The sequence below is a fragment of the Lygodium microphyllum genome, chromosome 29 (genome assembly GCF_053477565.2).
Source record: "Lygodium microphyllum isolate KBCC chromosome 29, Lygodium_microphyllum_v1.1.10, whole genome shotgun sequence".
In the NCBI taxonomy this organism is placed as follows: Eukaryota; Viridiplantae; Streptophyta; class Polypodiopsida; order Schizaeales; family Lygodiaceae; genus Lygodium; species Lygodium microphyllum.
Genome location: NC_141163.1, coordinates 48036381 through 48052903, shown reverse-complemented (window position 1 = coordinate 48052903; position 16523 = coordinate 48036381). Strand labels below are relative to the sequence as shown.

The 16523-nt window shown below is 40.7% G+C and overlaps 1 protein-coding gene across 1 annotated transcript; it reads left to right on the top strand.

Annotated features, from left to right (window-relative positions):
* The first annotated feature begins 5296 nt into the window (after window positions 1–5296).
* LOC148010589 (E3 ubiquitin-protein ligase RGLG3-like) lies at window positions 5297–12866 on the top strand. Its single transcript, XM_087671555.1, has 7 exons — window positions 5297–5384; window positions 11183–11326; window positions 11442–11555; window positions 11695–11792; window positions 11896–11969; window positions 12050–12155; window positions 12702–12866. The coding sequence occupies exons 1-7, from the start codon at window positions 5297–5299 to the stop codon at window positions 12864–12866; spliced, it is 789 nt and encodes a 262-aa protein (XP_087527681.1).
* The last annotated feature ends 3657 nt before the right edge of the window (window positions 12867–16523 follow it).

Genomic DNA, 16523 nt, shown 5'->3' with positions numbered 1-16523 from the left:
CAGATCTCCCCTCCTTGATTTGATGCTTGTCTTGTTGAGATATCCCCTCCTTCATAGAAATTTAGTAGCTTAGTGAGATCTCCCCTCCTGGACTTAAGTGGCAGGAGAGAGAAGGTGAAGTGAGAGAGGAGCTTGAGCTCAAAAAGCTATGGTGGTCTTTTTTAGGGTTTCTACACGACTGGTTTTTTGAGGATTCCAGCTCATAGCCTGAACCATAAGCCTCAAGATTCAAGATGAAGATAGCCTAAGTGATAGGCTTCAAAAGCCCTAAAGACCCAAGACGGATCGCGTTGCACAGATGGACATCGGGCTGTACGAACAGAAGGCGCCGTTTTCTGGACTGCGACTGACGAATCAAGCAATGTTGGATCTGTAGGTCACCAATGTTGGTGTTTCAAGTGATAGGATGCAGCGCCCTAAGTCAAGGATCATTTCTCCAGAAGAAAGCAAGTGAAGATATGCCCTGTAAGTGGAGATCCAGCTCCTCCAACAGAGGTAGGTTGCAAGTTGGCTATGGCTGCCAAGGGGTAAAGAGTGAAAATGGAGTTGGAGATGAAGTCAAACACTTGAGCTGAGCTGGATAGAGATTATGAGAGACTGAGAGAGTAGAGAGAGAACCTGAAACATGCTAAGCCATGCTTAGCTGTGCTCTAATACCATGTGAGAGATACGGAATCTAGAGCATGGCAGTGAGTTATGGTGGATGGAAGGAGAAGTGTGGACTCATGATGGAGAAGACAAAGACATTGTTTGTTACACAAGTGAATTAGGTTCCAAGATTGAGACTTGGACTCATAAACACAATCTTGTGTATGTGGACAATGACATTGACACTTCACTGAAAAGAAAAGAATACTATCATTGCATTAAGAAAAGGAAGCAAGTACAATGCTTTATAGGAAAGTAGGAAACTATAGTAGGCACCACTGTGCATATGGGATAGGTTAGCCTGCATGTCCTTGGCCCTGAAGCTCCATACAAAGAGGCTGTTTAGTGAGTGTGATTGCTGATTCTCAACATAGGTCTCCTTCATTACAAGTGGTATCACAGCTTTGTCCTTGATCCTTCTCTTTTCCCATAGATTTAGGACTCTCACAGTTTCCCACAGTTAGAAAGCTCTAGTTACATCTCTTTCAGAGGTACACAGGAGTACTCAGGCAGGCTCTCAGCCCTCTTGAAGACTGTGGCAGCCTTTCTTGGAGCTTTCCCAAGAACCATGGACAAATATGGAGGCGGGCAGAAAAATTTGACAGGTCGTCACTAATTTTCATGCAAATTTTTTAGGGTTTTGGGCAAAAAGGAGGGTAGCACAGTTAGAGAAGGCCAAAAACTCAGTTACTTTCAAGAAGACCTTCTCTCTCCTCTTTTCCCCAAGCTGCCATGGAAGCTCCATCCCAAGAAACTCAGAAATCTTGCTTCCCTCCCCTCTTCCTCAACAAGAGTGGTTTGTCCCAAGGCTTTCCCCTCAGCTGGAGCATCATATTGAGCAGCAACAAGCCTAATCTAGCATGCCTGTGGCCCCCCCAGGAGCAACCAAAATTTGCAGCACAAAAAACGGGCTACTTCGTGGCTTGGAGGATAGCCCTCCCAGCTCTCCTCTCCTTCCTAGCTTCACTCCTTGCTCTTGGCAACCTTCTTGGGCAGCATTAGAGGCATCTTCCTCAGCCCTTGGACTCCCCTTTGCACTTCAAGAAACTGTGGTTTGGTGCAGTCCATGGCAGCCATGGAACTTTGGCATCAAGCTCATAAATCTTGAAGATTTTGGTCTCTTCTTGGTCCCTGGGAGTCCCTCTTCAACCTAGCTCAAGATTTCAGCCATCAAGAAGCACGGGAAGAAGATTACAAGCAAGATTTGAAGGCATGTACTTGTGGGCAGCCATGGCTATGGAGTAGGACTTCAATTTCAGCAAGATCTCTTCATGGGAAGGTCCTGAACCATCCTGCCCCAAGCTTGACTTCACCCTTTCTTGATGGAGCACAACCATTTTGGAGCTATGGAGCATGCGGGATCAAGTGGAGCTCTCATGAAGGACTAAGGTGGCATTAGTGGCTACCTTCTTCTCCAAAAGACTCAAGGTAACCGATTCTTGGCTCTCATTCTCTCTGTTTAAGCCTCTCGTTGAATCCCATCCACTTGTTTGAGAGAATGTATGAGTCCAAGTAGATAATAGGAGTCCCAAACCTTGAATACATGCTGAGTATTAATCCCAACCATTTCCCTTTGATCTTATAGTACTGAAATGGATTTTACTCATGCTGAAGCTTCATTGTGATTATATTTTGCTTGCCCATAACCCGTTTGGCTTCTTATGAATTGGCTGATCCAAGAAGTGATAAAAAAAATCCATTGTATAAGGGTGAGTAGGTAGTGAGTCACTACCGGTAAGCTCTCTATCCCTATTCCCCATTCCAATTTCATGCACTTCATCAAAAGCCCAAAATTTTGATTCCTGAAATGCATTTCATGCTGGTTTTTTAATTAATAAATGTCTGCCATGTATATTCCAGGTGAGGAAAAGCCCGATGCCAAGCGAGGTGGCAAGACAAAAGAGGGAGGGTGCAAAATCCGGCTCAGGGGGAACTTTGCCCACCTCCCAGTGATCCAGAGCCCAAAGAATTATTGGAGGTGCAGATACATTTGATGAAATAGCCTGAACCTTGATCATTTGAGCCTACAAGCCCCTACATGCATTGGTAATGTCACGAACCACTTGGTAATGTACGGTGGATGCAATGCAAGAAGGGCAGGGTATGCAATTATGGAATTGGTCTCAGCAATGAGCTATGGATGCAAAGGATGTATGGCTTTATGGGGCATTGAGAGCCACTGTTGAGGCCCTGGATGTCTGGGATAAGACCCTCACCATTGGGATAAAGTATGCTCCTTGAGGGAGTCTTTGCAGGGTATTGCAGACAGCCAGTCATACACAGCCAGCTCGCAAAAGTTGATTACAGCAAAGCCTTCTTGTGTGACTGAGCACAAGCTCTATAGCTTGATTCTAAGAGGGCATCTTCCCCTTTGATCTGACTAAAAAACTCCCCATTCTGCCTTACGGTTTGGGAGATACACTCAGTTTTGTGCTTAGAGGTATTGTGGGACATGCAGCAGTCCTACATAGTCAGCCCACAAAAGTTGATTACAGCAAATCCTTCTTGTGTGACTGAGCACAAGCTCTATAGCTTGATTCGAAGAGGGCATCTTCCTCTTCGATTTGAGCTTAAAATCTCCCCATTCCCCCCTACGGTTTGGGAGATACGCTCAGTTTTGTGCCCAGAGGTACTGTGGGACAGGCAGCAATCCTACACAGTCAGCCCACAAAAAGTGATTACAGCAAAGCCCTGATCATTTACTGTCGGATATAATTTTATATAGCCTCGTAGAGGGCATTGAGGGATTTCATTTGAATTAGAAATTTTGGCAATTGGAGTTCCCTAGCTCAAGTTGTCATCATTTCTGTAACAAGGGGTCTAGTGGACTGCACTTGGGATGGCAGGCCACAAGGGTAAAGCAAAGGCCCAGGAGGAATTTTAGCGTGAAATAAGAGACTCCCATGCCTCAATGAATGATACTAGCTCAACCCAGGAGGGTCGTGAAGACATGTTTGAAGAGGGTGCCCCCGAGATAGACCGCTTGTCTCTACTCAACCAAACCTTATGCCAACATGAGACCCGTCATGCTGAACGACATCGAGAGATGGAGCAATGCCACAGGGAGATGGAAAGCCGCCAATATCACCGTCATTCTGAGATGATGGACAAGATGGACTTACTCATAGAGCGCATGGGCGCCCTCATCCCTGCCATTGCCCCCCCCTCGGATCAACCCAAGGAGTATGTCCCTCCCCGTGAGGCTAACCGCCCTCCCCCCTTGGAGACTGGGCGCAGTCCACAAGGTCTCGGTGCTACCCATGGCATTCCCCATAGCACTTATGAGACGGGTGAGCCCTCCACTCGACATGATGAGCCCCTCCTTCCCTCCCCCGTTACAAATCCTTCAAGCCTATCATTGGCACCCCAGCTCCCCCGTAACGGAAGCTACTTGCACACTCAAGGGAATGACTCCAATGCAAATCTTGGGCAGCATGGAATGCACGGAGATCATGGGCAGCATGCATATGGCAATGGGCAACATGCACATGGCAATGGGTAGCATGCACATGGCAATGGACAGCATGCACATGGCAATGGGCAGCATGCACACGGCAATGGGCAGCATGTATATGGTAATGGGCAGCATGGACATTTTGGACAACAAGGTCCTAATGGGCAATTTGGTCCTCATGTAATGCACGGGCAGCATGGCCCCCATGGGAATTTTGGATAGCAAGGCATGTATGGGCAACATGTAGCACATGGCATTCATGGGCGGCCAGGCCCAAATGAGTTGCATGATAAGATTGTGTTTACAAAATTCAATGGGCAATCCTCATCCCCAGATGAACTAGAGGAATGGACCTCTAAATTGGAAGCTTATTTTCTCATCTTACCCCGTACCGATGAGGCAAAGATCATTTTTGCCTCCCTTCATTTAGAAGGTTTTGCCCACACATGGTGGAGTTTGTTCAAAGAGAAAATCATTAGTTTCGTGATTGGGAAGAGTTCAAGATGCATATGATCCAAGTTTTTGTCTCCCCTGTGGAAAAAGAACGCTTGGCTAGGCAATGGTATCAGTTTGATCAGCGAAATCTCACCATGAGGGAGTACACCAACCAATTTATGAACCTGTCCATGTATGTTGAGGCAGTCAATGATGAGGCCACATTGCATAAGTACATTTATGGGCTAGATGCACATCTTTCAGCTAATGTAATGGCTCAAAAGCCAGCCACCCTGTTTGCAGCCATAGAATTGGCCGAACGCTATGGTCGAAAATACCGCTGCAATGAGAGCATGCAGCCCATTGTAGGATAGCAAAGATACCCTATCAGGCAACCCCCATATGCTAATAATTATCGCAACAACAATGCATGGAATGGCAGCCCCAAAATTCCTACTTACCCCACTTTTAATGGTGAAAGGAAATATGGCAGTTTTGGGACAGCACCACCCCCCAAAAGTGACCAAAAGTATGCTAAAAATAAGGCAAGGAATGGCTTCAGTCCTAATGGTCAAAAATTCATTCCTCCTAAAGTTGTCAAGGATAGAAAAGCCAAAGGCTTGTGCTTTAATTGCGGGGATAAGTACACGACTGATCATGCATCCAAATGCCCCTTTAAGAATGCCACTGTCAAGTTTAATAGCATGTACGAAAGATAGTGACAAGCTGGAAGAGGACATGCATGACAACTCTCCAATAATGATACTTGCTGAAAATGCTGAATATGAGGAGGATATTGATCCCAATCAATTTTACGACTCATCGGACGAGTTCCCTTTTGACCCCGGTGGCTACCCCATTGATGACATGCTTGGGAATGACCCTTGGCACCCCTCATTCACCAATATATTAGCCTGCTCGATCTCCATGGATGCATGGACCGACTCTAGGAGCCCGAACAACTTACGAGAGCATGGTAACATTGATGGCAAGAGTGTATACATCCTCATAGATAGTGGCAGCACACATAGTTTTGTGAATAAATCAACTCGGCCGTTTGACATGTGTTTCCACTGAATTAAAGCAACCTTTTCGGGTTCAAATGCCCAATGGAAATGAGGAAGTGAGCTCCCATGTATGCACACAAGTGTCTCTTATGCTGGCTAAAAATTACACAACAAAGGTGGAATTAATTACCCTTGATATGGGCCCCGTGGATGTGGTATTGGGATGTGAATGGCTTCAGCAATTGGGAAAAATATCTATGGACTTCTCTCAGCTATATATGGAGTTTGTAATGCATGGGCAGCTTGTACACTTGGAGGGAATCAAAGAAAATGCAGATTTTCAGCTTATAACAGCAAGACAACTCAAAAAAGAATTCAAGAAACGCTCCCAAATCTTTGTCTTGCATTTGCATAAGGATAATGATGACCAACACAACTTGGGGAAGCAAAATGCAGCACTAAAAGCGCTTTTAGCTGAATATGAGGACCTATTTTAGCCCCCCACTACCCTTCCCCTCAAAGATTGGTGAATCACCCAATTGACTTGGAGTCCCATGCCAAGCCCATCAATAAACCCCCATATCGACTCTCTAAATGTGAGAGAGAGGAAGTAGCAAAGCAAGTCAAGGAGCTCACTGAGATGGGATTCATAGAGCCTAGCTCTTCCCCTTATGCCTCCCCGGTTCTATTGGTTAAGAAAAAGGACTGATCTTTCTGGTTGTACATTGACTACTGTGATCTCAATAAGATCACCGTAAAAAATAGATATCCCATCCCTCGAATTTATGACTTGCTTGATGAAATCAAGGGAGCACGCTATCTCACCAAGATTGATTTGCGATCTAGCTACCACCAAATCAAAATGAGGTGGGTGATGAAGTCAAAACAACCTTTTGGACTGACCGTGGCTTGCACCATTTCTTTGTCATGCCATTTGGGCTCACTAATGCACCCGCCACATTTCAGAGCTTAATGAACAAGATATTGCAGCCATGGCTTTTCCAGTTTGTGTTGGTATTCTTTGATGATATACTCACTTACAGCAAGTCACTGCATGAGCACTTGAAGCATGTCGGGCAAATTTTTAATGTACTGAGAGAGCACCGGCTATTTGCCAAAGAAAGCAAGTGTGTCTTCATGCAAACAGAGGTTGAGTACTTAGGACACATCATTAGTGAAAAAGGCATCCAAGCTGATCCTAAGAAAGTGCAATGTGTCCGGGAGTGGCCCACCCCCACTACCACTACCTCCTTGCGTGGTTTTCTTGGTCTCTCCTCCTTTTATTGGAGATTTATTCACCATTATGCCACAATTGCACCCCCATTAACGGAAAAGCTGAAAAAAGAGGTTTTCTTATGGGATGAGTTGGTTGACTGCAGTTTTCAGTAGCTGAAAGACTTGCTCACTTCAGCCCCCATCCTCGTATGCCCGACTTTTCAAAGGATTTTACCACCCAGTGTGATGCTAGTGGATGGGGTATTGGTGCAGTCTTGCTGCAGGAACACGAGGTAATAGCATTTGAGAGCTAAAAATTGGATGATAAAGAGAGAGAGTTGCATGTTTATGATTAGGAGATGTTGGCAGTCATTCATGCTATCAAAAAATGGCATCACTACTTGTATGGCAGCAGATTTAAGGTGAAAAGTGACCAGTGTGTGCTCAAATATTTCTTGACTCATCCCAACCTCACTCCCAAACAACGTAGATGGGTGGCTACCCTACAAAACTATGACTTTGAGATTACCCACACCCGTGGCAAGGAGAATGTAGTGGCTGATGCACTCTCTCGCATCTGGGCATGCAAGGTTTCATCCATCACTGAACTCCACCATGATTGGATTGAAGAGCTCCAAGAGGCATACTTGCTTGATGCTGAATTCAGCCCTCTTTTCTAGAAAATTATAGCAAATTGTCATGGATGACAATTCCCAATATCAGCTCCACAATGGCCTCATTTGGATCCATGGCCTGGATCCATGGCTGTATTGTGATTACCCATGCCTCTCCCTTCACCCAAAGGATCCTTGAAGAGATGCATTCTTCACTGATTGCTGGCCACTTAGGGTTCTTCAAAATATATGACCGAGTTTCAAAAAGCTTCCATTGGAAAGGCCTATGGCGGGATGTTAAAGACTTTGTATCTAGATGTGTGCCTTGCCAACAAAATAAAGATAACTCTCTTAAACCGGGTAGCTTGTTGCATCCTTTTCAGGCAGTGAACATCACTCCAAAGTGGGAGATGAAGAAGGAGTGATATGGTTGAGTTCTGGCTAGGTGTCCTAATAGTTTACCCCCCTTTTGGAGCCAATGGAAGCATCAGATGGGCGATCTAAGCAGCATAGAGGAAAGCATTATTTTATACACGTTTTTTTTACAAGAGTTTTATCTTATCATAATGTAGGAATAAACTGACAGGCTTCATCTTTGTTAGTATTCTTATAAATTTTCTATTTCTTTCTATGACTATTCTTTTATGTCTTCTATTTCTTCGAACCCCTTCTCTTCCATCTACTCCTCCCCCTGAATCTCCCTTCACCATGCTGTCTCTTACCTCTGTGATGGACTTTTGACACCAAACGCTCCAACACCATGTGTTAGGGGAAGTTTATGCTATCATTAGAGGTGAATTTCGAACGATATTTAGGGCTGATATCTTCAACCATATTTAGAGAATTAGCTACAACAGTGTCGTTTTAATTCATTTCTTACTCTAGAGAAGACATATTGTCAAAATATGCAAGTGTTATGCACCCCTATGGAGGGCAATGTTTGTAGATAATTCACAAATGCTTTGAGTTGAATTAAGAGGAGTTTTTTCTCTTATTTCTTGGCTGTGGTAACTTATCGTTATCAAATTTGAAGCTCTCTTGAAGCAAGTCTCCTTGCCCTACAAGCCTTGTAATTGACACATAAGCTTTTGTTCCTAACAGTCTACATTGAATGTAATCATACAAAGTTGATTCATGCTATGGCATCATGTATAAATGATGGGATATAGAGTTGTTTATTATATATGACATCATATTGTACTTGACTTTATAATTTTTTATTACTCTTACAGTCAAGAAAACAAGCTTGATTTGAGTTAGGACTTATGAGATAATACTCTTGTGATCTTTGCTAAGAACATGCAGTTGGAAGCTCTATTAACATCTTGAAGAACTTAGCTTGAAACCTTCAACCCTTCTCTTATCTCTACCATCTCCAGAGTCTAAGCTCTTGAGCCCCCATACATTCTTCTTTCTCAAACCCCTGTGATTGACTGTGAGGTACCTCTTGAACCTTTAAAAATTCAAGGTAATCTACTTATCTCTTGAAGGCACATCTCTATCTATCTTGTCCAATTTTCTTGCCAAACCCCTGTGGTGACCTTCAACCCTACGCGCTGCGACATTGGTAAACCCAACGTGAAGGTCGGTGTAAGAGAACTCCAAGATGGGGGATTTTTCAGGAGATACTCTACAACAGTTGGTACACATACTGCAGCAAAATCAGCAACAACAAATCCAAATGTTACAACAATAACAACAACAAAGGCAAAATGAAGAGAAGATTGATTCCGCAGCTATAAAGGCCCTAGAGGAAGTTGGGTGGGAATTAAAACAATTTAATGGTCAAAATGTCTCTGATTTCATTAGCTTCTATGTTGAGAAAATGCTCTTCTTTGGTGTATCGCAACATGCATGGAGTCGCTATTTTGCTAGACTAGCCAAGCATGGTCTTCAAGAAAGAATCCATGATCTTTTTCAGTGAGATGTGGATTGGGATGCATTCAAAAAAGTGTTAGAATATCAAGCTCGCATTACTCTTCAGTCAATTTATCTTTATGTGTGTGACTGAAATTATCTGGATACAGTTATACATGTATGTGGCATTCAATAAGTTGGTGTAGTCAGTGACTTAATCACAGTTGGTATTGGTTTGCCATACCTATGTGTGTAAGTCTCTTTCAGTTAGTATGATGGAAGAATAATAAAAGAAGAATAAGAATGAGCTGAGGCTCATCTTTCGCTCCACTTTGTCTCTCTCCCTCTCTTCCAACATGGTATCAGAGCTTGAATGCTTGAAGCCTGAAGGCTTGGTAGTGGCCATTTGACATTAAGACATCGAATCTAAACAAAACATCATCAAATGAGACTGTGCCTGCAGCTCGTTTTTTTTGTAGAAGATATATCTTGCTTAAAAAATAGTTTTTAGAGAAATGGCCCACTTAACCTAACCGTCTTGATGTGATCTACAACTTTGCAGAAGAAAGTTTTTTCAAATTTCTCACAAATTTTGAGATATTCAACACAGACTTGTGCAGACATGCTGTTTACTACAGTAAACAACAGGTGATTCCAGGGCAATAGTGGCTTTCATCCTAACAATGTATATGCCCTTGTTATCATGCATTTGAGCATGATATTGGAGTGCTAAATGCTCAAATTGGGAGCTTATTTGCAGGCTAGAAATAGTAAACTGGTTACTGTCCTGAATTTGGAAACAATATACCTATAGGGTTGAAGTATCTGTGATGCTTATTTGCTACTAACAAATGCTTGGATCATATCACTTGAGTGGTAGATGATTTTTGGGATATTGTAAGTGCTGAAAGTCCAAACTTTGGACTGATTTATTGCTGGTTATACCACGGTATTGATTTATTGTCTGCAGGAAGGATACCTAACATCTGCAGGAAGGATATAGTTTGTTGCTGGGATGTTTTGCCACTACCATAGAATGTTTTGAACTGATTTGAGGTTGGTTTATGCTCAGTTGACTGTGTTTTTTCATTGTTGAAATATAGCTTACAGCAAGCAGGTTGTCAGGAAAACTGTCTTGAATAGTAGGAAATTGGTCCTGAACTATAGGATAAGGAGTCAGATACTTACAGGTTGTATACATCACTAAATACCTAAGCTGCAACTATGGCAAATGCTCAAGGCACTGACAATATCACTCAAATTGTGGGATAAAAGCTGGACAACAAAAAAAATTTCTTTATGGAAGTTCCATATGAAGAATTTTTTGGTTGGTAGAGGTTATTGGGACTTATGTACAATTATAGCATATCGATCAATGTATGCGTGGCCGGCCACCCATCCTTATTTCAATTCAAGGTTATTCGATATCGTTGTATTGTGACTGATCAAAGTGTATGTGCTATTGATCATCATCTTGTCTTGTACATTTGTCTAATATCACTGCCTGATCGCTAGCTTGTATGGCCTCCCTCAATACACCGCCTCAGGCGGCTAGGAGGTGTTATATTAAATTAGCAAGTCGAGACACTGATCAAATATTTGTTGGGATTTTGTATTTACATGGTTTCGAATCTTGTTACGTTGGTAGAAGATGATAAATATCAATGGGAGTGTCTATTTTGGTTGACAACAAACAGTTACATATTGACCACACTCGAAAATTGTTCTTATTGTTATGAACCTCCTAACATCGATTATTAGATCGTATTAGTATGATTAAGACAACGATCACTAAGCTAGATCTCGAGGAGATAATTTACCAAGTTATATTGTATATGGCATTTTATCTCCATCCATCACTACTCGCTGTTGGAATATGAGATCACATTGGCCTTGCAAGGCTAATGATAAGTGTTGTTTATACCTCAAATTGGATTTAAATATTCTTATAGGTCAATACTCTTTCGATGGACTTAGCCTTCATGCGCTTCTTCCTAATGGAAAGAATCCTTATGAGCAAGCAATTTCAATCATTGGAAGGACACTCTTGGAATTCGATGAAGATAACCTAATCCCTTGTTTCGGTTTTGGAGACGGTTTGCCACTCTTTCATCTTTTTGTGCTCTCCTCAAGATTTGCACTAGATTGCGTGGTCCTTGATCAACTCAAGTCCTTCTAATAGTTCCCCATGTGCCTTCCTTGTAATCACAGCAACCACCCATGACCGAAGCTGCTTCAACTTCAACCTAGATAAAAGTCCTTGTGCTGGTTTTGAAGCAGTCTTGAAACGCTATAGAGAAATACTTCCCAATATCAACCTCTCTGGTTAGTCATCTACACAACTAATTAATATGTACTGGTGACCAACTCCAATTGATGATACTATAATTATCTATTGTGTACATCTGATAAGAAAAATATTTTAATCCTTTTAGATTTAAATCAATGTTAATGTTCTATGCAGGCCCCACTTCTTTTGCACCTATTATCCATGCTGCAATAGATGTTGTGAAACAAAATGGAGACCAATTTCATGTTCTTATTATTATTGCTGATGGCCAAGTATGTTAACCAATACAATTTAATATGTAAATCAATATGGTTTCCAAGACACAAGTCAAGGGGGCATTGGGTAGAATGTAAGAAATTAAATTGTATTGACCAGGTAACAGGTAATGTGAGAGGAGGGATGTTGAGTGTGCAAGAGAAGGCAACCATTGATGCCATTGTTGCTGCAAGGTACACTAGTAGCATACAAGTTAATTAGAATGTAATTTATGTGATCATGAGCTCATGATATGTATCTTTGAGTTTCACAGTAATTACCCTTTATCAATTGTTTTGGTGGGGGTTGGAGATGGGCCATGGGACAAGATGAAATGGTTCGATGATGCTATTCCACAACGCAAGTTTGACAACTTTCAGGTGCTTTTCAAACAAGCCACTTTTGTTAATTTCCTAGTTTGCACATATCAATTTTCATCAAAAGAGCTTAAGATTTCTTACAACTCTATTGGGAGAGAGTGAGTAGCGCATGGAGGGGGTGCAACAAAAAAGGGGGGAGAGAGAGAGAGAGAGAGAGAGAGAGAGAGAGAGAGAGAGAGAGAGAGAGAGAGAGAGAGAGAGAGAGAGAGAGAGAGAGAGAGAGAGAGAGAGAGAGAGAGAGAGTGTGTGTGTGTGTGTGTGTGTACCTAAATAGATGCACATTAGTCATTGCAAAAATACAATCAAAATACCAAATGAAAATGTATCTCTAGTTTCATTTAAGTGAATGTAGATCTCCTCAATGTAGAAATCGATAAGCCAAAACAAAAGAGAATTTGGAATGCATGTAATGATCATGAGTACTCAATGAGACCAATTGTTTGTGCCGAGGCACTAGGAACGATAGGTTTTATTAACATGTTGCATGGTATTCTAGGACACACTAGATTTCATTGTCCTAAAGTATCTCTACATTTCATGTTGCAGTTTGTAAACTTCGCTGAGGTCATGTCAAGAGGTTGTACTCTAGCCGAAAAAGAAGGGCAATTTGCTCTAGCGGCATTGATGGAGATACCTAAGCAGTATAAGGCAATCCAACAACTTGAAGGGTTAAGTAGAAACATAAAACAAATAGCTTCATTTTGCATATGAGATTTGTTTCATGCTTCAAAGCTGAAGGGCTTTGACTAAGTCTAATAGATTTTCTTGGTCTTATAGGCAAGCACAACCAAGACCTAACATTCCATGCTGAAAATCACATCCACAAGCTCCTTCACAAGTTGAACATCATGGATGCAAGCCAATGTCTACTTATGGTTACAATTGACGATTGAGAACACTTGGTGTTGCTAAATGGGGAGTAGCAAAGATGAGAAAAATGGCATGTTGTTCGAGCCATTGCCTCAACTATAATAAGTTATACAGAGTAGCAATCAAGGTTACATGCATAATACTATATATGTAGCCCGAAGAATAAAGGAATAAATTTTGCGGTTGACATTTGTTTCTATATATAACACATATAAATCTAGTGTGCACATCATGAAGATGAGCTTTTGTATTTGCGTAAAGTGAAAAGTATATGGGTCAATAATTGCATGTAGTAGTCTAGCTGAATTTATTGAAAACATTTAGATTCTTCATCATTATCATAACTTAAGAGAATATTAAAAGAAATATATGTACCACCTTTACCATGCTAGAGTGTCTCTCTAATCGACATCCACAATGCTACCATTATCTCTTTCTATAATCCAACAAAGTCCAAAGACATTTCACACTATAGATGTTAAAATGGTATTATGGTTGATACTAAGAAGAGAGGGTCCAAGGATCAAGGGTACACCTCTAAAAGGTAGATAAAATGCCAAGGTCAAGCATGAATAAACTTTGTATATAAGACCCTATGTTGTCAAGGAGGGGGTAGACAAAAACCACCAAGATTCAAGGCACAAGATATGAGAGGTGAAAGAATCGAGATGAAACCAAAAGACACAAAACAAACTCTTGAAGAAAACTCTATATACTATAGTAGCACATAAAACTTACAAACTTTGCATCCAAGGCAATGTCTCAAACAAAAATTTGGCAAGATGATAGCTTGACCACATTATGCAACCTTAATCACTTTGCTACAGTGATACACATTGATACGAGACTCTAAAACTCTGCCAAGAATACTCCAAAGTACAATAGACCTCTCCAATGTAGTTCACTCCTAATTTTTTCTCAAATCTCTATGAGAAGTACCTCCTTGCAAAAGTAAAACAACTCCAAAATATCACCCATACTAGTAGGTATAAATACATCCAAACCTAGATTCTCCAAATTTAGCTCTCCCAAGAAAGTTTGTTTGGTCTAAAGGCACCCATGATCTCAACAAAAAACTGTAGTCCTTCAACTCAAGGGAGTTACTTGTGTGTGTGAATACCTAGAATCCACAAATATATCAATCTTTGACATATTTATAGCCCTCTTGATTAGCTCAACCCTATTCTTTCTTTGTGATTTACATGCTTTTCCCATTCAATAACTCAAGATTGGTTTAAATTTGAGACTCAAGGGAGAATTTGTCTTTTAGCTAACCTTGATTTTCATGAAATAATCTCAACTACAAAGGTAGTGATGACGAAACCTTCAACCTATTGAGAATATACTCCTCACCTGTGCGAATCATGGGGTTGTTATTCATTGCTTGGGCACCATGTTAATTTACTTTTTACAAAGCGAGTATATCTTAGTCATAACCATATAGTATGATTTTTTCTTTTCACCATTTAATTTGAACTTTGGGAACACCTCTTGGGTACTCACTTACTCTTTAGATTATCAATTCATGAACTTTATAAAATAGATGGTCACTTGACTTGGCAGGTTAGTTCATACTCAAAGTAATTCCTTTGCAACTTATGTAAACTCCATGGGTAACTTATGTAAACTCTCTCATTCACTTGGCCAGTCTTTTCCATGTCCCAAACTTCTTGTCAAATGCTTGTCTATGCATAAACAATGCATTAATTCTACCAATCACTTGTCATGACACACGGATGAAATCTTATTATTTAAATGAAACCCGTAAGTTTTCACTGAGTGGATACGTAGTGCCACGATATCCACCCCCTCTAAACATGCATACCCTCTGGCATGGATTATCCATTCATGGACTTTATAAAATAGATGGTCACTTGACTTGGCAGGTTAGTTCATAGAGGTAACTTATGTTAACTCTCTCATTCACTTGGAGAGTCTTTTCCATGTCCCAAACTTCTTGTCAAATGTTTGTTTATGCATAAACAATGTAGTAACTCTACCAATCACTTATGCAATCTTATTATTTAAATGAAACCCATAAATTTTCGTCGAGTGGATACATAGTGCCATGACATCCACCCCCTTTGAACCTACATACCCTGTGGCATGTGCCACCCTCACTCTTTATTGTCTTCAAGCTCAAGTGTAAGCTCAAAGTCTTCCTTTTTTGCTCTGAGTCCTTTATCTTTAACAAACTCTTTTCCTTTCTCTCTTACTCGTGATAACATATCTACAATTGAGTTTTATTTTCTTGCAATATGCTTGAACTTAGAATTCATGGATTCAATGATCATCCCAAGCAATGCTAAATAATTTGTATCTATGACAACATGAGATTCAATAAATTACTCTTTATCATATGTTAGGATAGTCAATACACCCCATAACTCTCTCTTGATATGTGGATACCTCCTTTGTATTCAAGACAGTGGTTCCAAATGCCACCACATATATGTTCCCATCTACATGATCTTGCATTCGTGAGGAGTCCACCTTGGGTTAACCCTCTATATAACGTGCACTCAAATGGTATTTTAAAAACCCCTTTTTAAAAAGTTTGCACCATTTTATATATCCCTTTTGTGAATTTTGAAGGCAATATTATATTTCTTTTGTAAATCTAAATTTTGAGATGAGGTTCATTTTTATAACCCCTTCTATACAATTCAAATAAAAACACAATGTCACACTACTTTATGTTGTGTTTTTTCATGATAATCGGATTTGAATATCCAAACATCATATCAATATTTTAAATGTTGTTAGAAGTTGATAGAGATGAACAACTAAACATTTATAGCTACCCACCAACATAAGGAAACAAAAAACCTCAAAAACCAAATCTTATAATATAATAAAAACTCAAGAATTTGCACAAAGGATCATGAGAACCTCATTACAATTTCCTTATTCTTCCATTGATACACACATAAACACTAGAGTGCACAATCTTGTATACTTTTGCACCCTATACAAGAGCCATCTACTAGAGGGCAAACTCCTCTTTGGGAACCATGCACAACAACCATAGATAATCATGGCCTAAATCATGGGTGCAAGAGCCAAGATAAGATACAAGGTAATGACCTTGAGTAGTAGATACAATAAAATATACAAGGGACATTATTTAGATTAGCTCAAGACAAGAAATGATATCAATTACACCTCTAGGGAGATTTGGAGGGGCTCTCATTTGAGTAAAATTTTCTATAGTTGAAAAGGTGAATACATCCCATATAAGAAACACCCATCATTAGGGCCAAAAATGCTTCAAAAAATGCACTTTTATTAATCATGGGATTAAGGAAAGGGCCAAAGAGAGTTCGCCACGTGTGCAAGAATATGGTATTCTTGTCTCCTCTTTTTTAGAGATAGTGGAGTCCATTTCGTGATTCTCTCTTCTTTTTTAGCCAAAACCCCTAAAGTCTGACATGTTTTGGAGTCCCAAAGACGTTATTTACTTACAAATCTGACAAAATACGTGACAGAGATGTGATG

Excerpts from the sequence above, each read along its gene's own strand:
- LOC148010589 (XM_087671555.1), top strand. The coding sequence starts at position 5,297 with ATGATACTTGCTGAAAATGCTGAATATGAGGAGGATATTGATCCCAAT. Across the intron at positions 11,327-11,441 it reads TTGTTTCGGTTTTGGAGACG|CAACCACCCATGACCGAAGC; the intron begins GTTTGCCACTCT and ends TTGTAATCACAG. Across the intron at positions 11,970-12,049 it reads GATGCCATTGTTGCTGCAAG|TAATTACCCTTTATCAATTG; the intron begins GTACACTAGTAG and ends TGAGTTTCACAG.